The sequence below is a fragment of the Somniosus microcephalus genome, chromosome 31 (assembly GCF_052327205.1).
Source record: "Somniosus microcephalus isolate GS21.2 chromosome 31, FLI_Smic_1.0, whole genome shotgun sequence".
In the NCBI taxonomy this organism is placed as follows: Eukaryota; Metazoa; Chordata; class Chondrichthyes; order Squaliformes; family Somniosidae; genus Somniosus; species Somniosus microcephalus.
Genome location: NC_141017.1, coordinates 21,170,622 through 21,176,915, shown reverse-complemented (window position 1 = coordinate 21,176,915; position 6,294 = coordinate 21,170,622). Strand labels below are relative to the sequence as shown.

Genomic DNA, 6,294 nt, shown 5'->3' with positions numbered 1-6,294 from the left:
GAGAGGAGGGGGAGAGAGAGAGAGGAGGGGGAGGAGGGGGAGAGAGAGAGAGGAGGGGGAGAGGGAGAGAGGAGGGGGAGAGAGAGAGAGGAGGGGAGGGGAGAGAGGGAGGGAATTGGAGGGGGAGAGAGTGGAGGTGAGGCACTCGGGGGGTGGTGTAAATAGCACGGAGAGCACAGTGGAGATGGGGGAAAAGCGTGATTTTGGTCTGAAGCCGGGGAATGAGAGCGAGAACACGATCCAGATGTTAAGACCTTCTTCTAACCCCACCACCTTTACACCCGCACCACGTTCTCCCTCTCTTCCCCTTGACCTGGTTGATTTCCCGGAAAGCTCGGTCCGTGTGTGGCAAGTGACATCACTGGTCTGGATGAAATCAGGAGGTCATGACACTGTCATTATTCACTTCATACCCAATAAACCTGTTCACAATCCGGGACCCCCACACACCATGCCCCATCTATGGGCGGGGGTGTGGGGGTGGTGGAAGGTCAGGAACTTGTTGCGGGACAAGGTCAGGAACTTGGGGGGGAGGAGGTCAGAAATGTTGGGGAGGAGGTCGTCAGAAAGTTGGGGAAGAGGTCGTCAGAAAGTTGGGGGGAGGAGGTCAGGAGCTTGGGCGGTGGGGGCAGGAACTTGCTTAGGGGGATGGGAGAAGGTCTTAACCCTTGAGGGTGAGCCCTGTCTGTTGCACGTGAGCTCTGTTCTCTCTGGAGCCTGGCAGTCAGAATGGCTCTTTGCAAAGTAATTGATTACGTGGGCAGGGAGGATCTAATTACACGTTCCAGAGAAACTGCTGGGTGTGTCTTGTCCTCCAAGGGGACCAATCAGCAATCAGGTCTTGTCATCCAAGGAGACCAATCAGAACTTTGGTGTTGCAAATACATACGACCATTTATCCCTTAACGTACATCACTAAAACAGATGATCTGGTCATTATCACATTGCTGTTTGTGGGACCTTGCTGTGCGCAAATTGTCTGCCGCGTTTCCTACATTACTGTGTTGTACTTCATTAACTGTAAAGTGCTTTGGGACGTCATGAGGTTGTGAAAAGCGCGACGTAAATGTAAATCCTTTTCTTTCTTTCACTTTCAATGCAAAGGACTCCCGTTGTTCACATTAATGTTGGCAAAGTTGTGAAGCTACACTGTCTTTGAGTCCAGCAAAGCAAGCAAAAAGACATTGAACCAAAGCCGAAGTAATGACCCAAAACTCTACCTCCTGGTTGTCCCTCTGTCACAGTTCTTAAATAAGCATCCAGCGTGTTTTCCTTCGCATGGAGTGTTATTCTGTCAGGTATTCTTGAACGGGGCCTTGGTCCGCTCATTCGAATGACTCGGACGTCAAGATCTAGAATTTAAATGAGACACCCATCGATTACGTCAGTTGTCAATGCGATGAACTTCCTCCATCTGTTTCTGTTGGTAAAATATCTCATTAACCGAGCATCTCGCCTGGTGCTGCTCATGTTATGATGACTGCTGCCTTCATTGCAAGGGGATTTGAGTACAGGAGCAAGGATGTCTTACTACAGTTATACAGGGCCTTGGTGAGACCACACCTGGAGTACTGTGTGCAGTTTTGGTCACTTTACCGAAGAAAGGATATACTTGCTATAGAGGGAGTGCAGTGAAGGTTCACCAGACTGATTCCTGGGATGGCAGGACTGTCGTATGAGGAGCGATTGGGTTGACTAGGCCTGTATTCACTAGCGTTTAGAAGAATGAGAGGGGATCTCATTGAAACGTATAAAATTCTGACAGGGCTAGACAGACTGGATGCAGGGAGGATGTTTCCTCTGGCTGGGGGGCGGGTCTAGAACGAGGGGCCACAGTCTCAGGATACGGGGTAGGACATTTAGGACTGAGATGAGGTGAACCTGTGGAATCCTCTACCACAGAAGGCTGTAAAGGCCAAGTCACTGAATATATTTAAGAAGGAGATAGATAGATTTCTAGACACAAAAGGAATCAAGGGGTATGGGGAGAGAGCGGGAATATGGTATTGAGATAGAGGATCAGCCATGATCATATTGAATGGCAGAGCAGGCTCGAAGGGCCGAATGGCTGACTCCTGCTCCTATTTTTCTATGTCTCTATGCTGCGCCTGTTTTATAATGACAGAAATCTTATGCCGTGCACTTCTGCTCCTCACGGATTTACATTCTGGTAAGTATTTAAAAAAGACGTACCTTGTTGGTTGCGGCCTCTAGCGGTCCCCTTAATGGGCACCTGTCAGACCGCACGGTTGCCAATATTGCAGTAGGTGATAGGGGTCTCAAAACAGGCACGAGGCCCCTTAATATGCAAAGTGCCTCATCTCTGTTTCAGGTACGGGCCTTGGACGCCTACATTTTGTGCCCATGCTAATATGGCGGGTGGCGCACTTCTGGCTCGTAAGGTGCGTACACTTCAATGCCCGTCATATTGGAGGTTTAGGGGACCATTTAGCGGCTGAGAAATGGGTACGCCGCCATCGAATTTCTACGCCATGGTTCCACCTAAGCACCGGATTAAGACATTGTGCAAGATATGGTATCGCACTCCTGTTCCCACATTGTCCAGCCTACTGTGAACAACACCACAGTTATTCAGCTAACAATATATTACAAACAGTATGTCAACGCACATCAGATGAGGGCCATTTTAAATAGATCAAAAATATCTCACACTGTTTTAGAAATGATATTTCACCTTGCTGTTTATTGAGAACGTTAAAAGTGCACTTAATAGTTATAGTGAGAGAAGATGCTCTACAATATGGCAGAGCCATTTGGAGTTCCCTGCTCCCTCAGAGCTATTGGTCCACACAGTTCTGTGCCTCCATTCATGGCTCATTTGTCATGGGATGTCGCAGCAACTCACCAAGGTTTCTTCGACAGCATCTATTGTAATATCTCCAAGTTTGCAGACGACACAAAGCTGGGTGGGCATGTGTGCTGTGAGGAGGATGCCGAGAAACTCCAGTATGATTTGGACAGGTTGGGTGATTGGGCAGGTGCATGGCAGATGCAGTATAATGTGGATAAATGCGAGGTTATCCACTTTGGTGGCAAGAACAGGAAGGCAGATTATTATCTGAACGGCAATAGATTGGGAGAAGGGGAAGTGCAACAAGACCTGGGTGTCATTGTGCACCAGTTGCTGAAGGTAAGCATGCAGGTGCAGCAGGCGGTTAAGAAGGCAAATGGTATGTTGGCCTTCGTAGCGAGAGGGTTTGAGTACAGGAACAAGGATGTCTTGCTGCAGTTGTACAGGGCCTTGGTGAGACCACACCTTGAGTATTGTGTGCAGTTTTGGTCGCCTTATCTGAGGAAGGATGTTCTTGCCATGGAGGGAGTGCAGCGAAGATTCACCAGGCTGATACCTGGGATGGCAGGAATGACGTATGAGGAGAGATTGGGTCGATTGGGCTTATACTCGCTGGAGTTTAGAAGAATGAGAGGGGATCTCATTGAAACTTATAAAATTCTAACAGGACTAGACAGACTGGATGCAGGAAGGATGTTCCCGATGGCAGGGGAGTCCAGAACCAGGGGTCACAGTCTAAATATAAGGGGTAAGCCATTTAGGACAGAAATGAGGAGGAATTTCTTCACCCAGAGAGTGGTGAACCTTTGGGATTCTCTACCACAGAAGGCAGTTGAGGCCAATTCATTAACTATATTCAAGAAGGAGTTAGATATATTTCTTAAAGCTAAAGGGATCAAGGGATATGGGGAGAAAGCAGGGACAGGGTACTGAGTTTGGATGATCAGCCATGATCTCATTGAATGGCGGAGCAGGCTCGAGGGGCCGAATGGCCTACTCCTGCTCCTATCTTCTATGTTTCTATGTTTCTATCTCCCAAACCCAGGACCTCGACCACCTAGAAGGACAAGGGCAGCAGGTGCATGGCAATATATCGCCGTTCCTTCATCGTCGCTGGAACTCCCTCCCTAACAGCACTGTGGGAGCACCTTCACCACATGGACTGCAGCGGTTCAAGGCAGCGGCTCACCACCACCTTCTCCAGGGCAATTAGGGATGGGCAATAAATGCTGGCCTTGCCAGCGACGCCCACATCCCAGGAACAAATAGAAAAAGAATCCCACTGGGATTCAGTGTGGTTTCCCTCTTACCCGCCTGTTCTCGTGACCCAGCAGGTGAAAGCAAAGGAACATGATTAGGAGACGGGGCCTCCACATTATCCAGAGCCCAAGACAAAAGACCCACTCCACAACTTCCCCACTGCGGCACGATCGAAATCAGGAGCTCGCTGTGCAATAAATCGCATGCGTAGACTCCGCCATGACAGTCAATGGGACAGTGCGTTGTTGCGTTTAGTGAGATTGGACCTCAAGCAAGGCACAGACTGGGTAAGCAGTGAATAACACTGGGCCAATTTACAGAAAATAAAAAGACTTGCATTTATACGGCGCCTTTCACATCCTCAGGACGGCCCAAAGCGCTTTACAGCTAATGAAGTACTTTTGAAGTGGAGTCACTCTTGTTATCGCCCACCCCTAATTGCCCTTGAGAAGGTAGTGGTGGGCTTCCAACTTGACCCACTACAGTTTGTGTGGTGAAGGTACTCTCACAGTGCTCATAGAATCATAGAAAGTTACAGCATGGAAGGAGGCCATTTCGGCCCATCGTGTCCGCACCGGCCAACAAAGAGCTCTCCAGCCTAATCCCACTTCCCAGCTCTGGGTCCGTAGCCCTGCAGGTTAGAGCATCCCAAGTGCACATCCAAGTACTTTTTAAATGTGGTTAGTGTTCCTGCCTCTACCACCCTTTCAGGCAGTGAGTTCCAGACTCCCACAACCCTCTGGGTGAAGAAATTTCCCCTCAAATCCCCTCTAAACCTTCCACCAATTGCTTTAAATCTGTGCCCCTGGGTTTTTGACCCCTCTGCTAAGGGAAATAGGTCCTTTCAATCCACTTTATCTATGCCCCTCATAATTTTATACACCTCAATAAGGATGATGGGTGAAACTAGAACTAGGGGGCATAGTCTTAGAATAAGGGGCTGCTCTTTCAAAACTGAGATGAGGAGGAACTACTTCACTCAGAGGGTGGTAGGTCCATGGAATATGCTGCCCCAAAAAGCTGTAGAAGCTACATCATTACATAAATTTAAAACAGAAATAGACAGTTTCCTAGAAGTAAAGGGAATTAAGGGTTACGGGGAGCGGGCAGGAATTTGGACATGAGTCTAGGTTTGGATCGGTCATGGCCCTGTGGCTAGCGGAGCGGGCCCAGGGGCCATGTAGCCTGATCCTGCTCCTATTTCGTGTGTCTAATTCTGTTAGATTCAGGAGATGGTTCTGTGATAGTGGATTGGCAGTTAGGGTCAGATCAGCCATGATCTTATTGAATGGCGGAGCAGGCTCGAGGGGCCGATTGGCCTACTCCTGCTCCTATTTCTTATGTTCTTATGTTCTCCCCTCAGCCTCCTCTGTTCCAAGGAAAACAGACCCAGCCTATCCAGTCTTTCCTCATAGCTAAGTGCTGTTAGGGAGGGAGCGCCAGGACTTTGGCCCAGCGACGATGAAGGAATGGCCGATACATTTCCAAGTCAGGATGTTGTAATGTAGGAAACCCGGCAGCCAATTTGCACACAGCAAGGTCCCATCAGCAGCAAGGAGATAATGTCCACTGTTTTAGTGATGTTGGTTAAGGGATAAATATTGGCCAGGGCCCCAGGGAGAACCTCCCCTACTCTTCTTCGAATTAGTGCCATGGGATCTTTTACGTCCACCTGAGAGGGCTTTGTTACCGAGTAATTTTGATCTGGAGAGATAATGTTATGAAAAATCTGAAAGTAAAAGTGTGTTATTAGAATTGTGTGAACATTTATTCTATATTAAAATAGCTGTAAAAATATTCACCGTGTTTAGACTGTACCTAAACGTGCAGTTGATATGGTTTTTGTTTCTTGACCAGTTCGTGCGGCAGCTAATGTGGAACTTTCCATGATGTCTAAGTAGACCGAGGTTGACTGTAGCTGCTGTTCCTTTTCCACGTTCTCCATTCCGGAAGGATCAACAAACGTGTTTCCAAATTTCGCGACGTCCTGTGGGTGAGACATATTTATTGATTTAGAACTCCCTTGTCCACTCGTGAGAACACTGGCGCAAAGTTTCGCTGCTCTGTTGGCCGAGCGCTTCAAGTATCTCCTGAGGCGTGTTCATTTTGAACCAGTGTCCTCTAGTTCTGTGCTAACAGTCCATGCATCGATATCACCAATACCTCACCGGATGTTGATAACTGGGATCATCTAACCCCCTCAACCTTTTTAATCCCACAAT

The 6,294-nt window shown here is 48.3% G+C and overlaps 1 protein-coding gene across 1 annotated transcript in view; it reads right to left on the bottom strand.

The window, feature by feature from the left end:
* LOC147097617 (adhesion G protein-coupled receptor E3-like) overlaps window positions 1-6,294 on the bottom strand; it is a 51,174-nt gene that overhangs the window by 17,693 nt on the left and 27,187 nt on the right. Inside the window, exons 9-10 of the mRNA XM_085971419.1 lie at window positions 5,891-6,059; window positions 1,121-1,352 (exon numbers count right to left, since the gene is read on the bottom strand). Of these exons, the coding sequence (XP_085827545.1) occupies window positions 1,121-1,352; window positions 5,891-6,059 (401 nt within the window). The remainder of the gene's footprint in view (window positions 1-1,120; window positions 1,353-5,890; window positions 6,060-6,294) is intronic.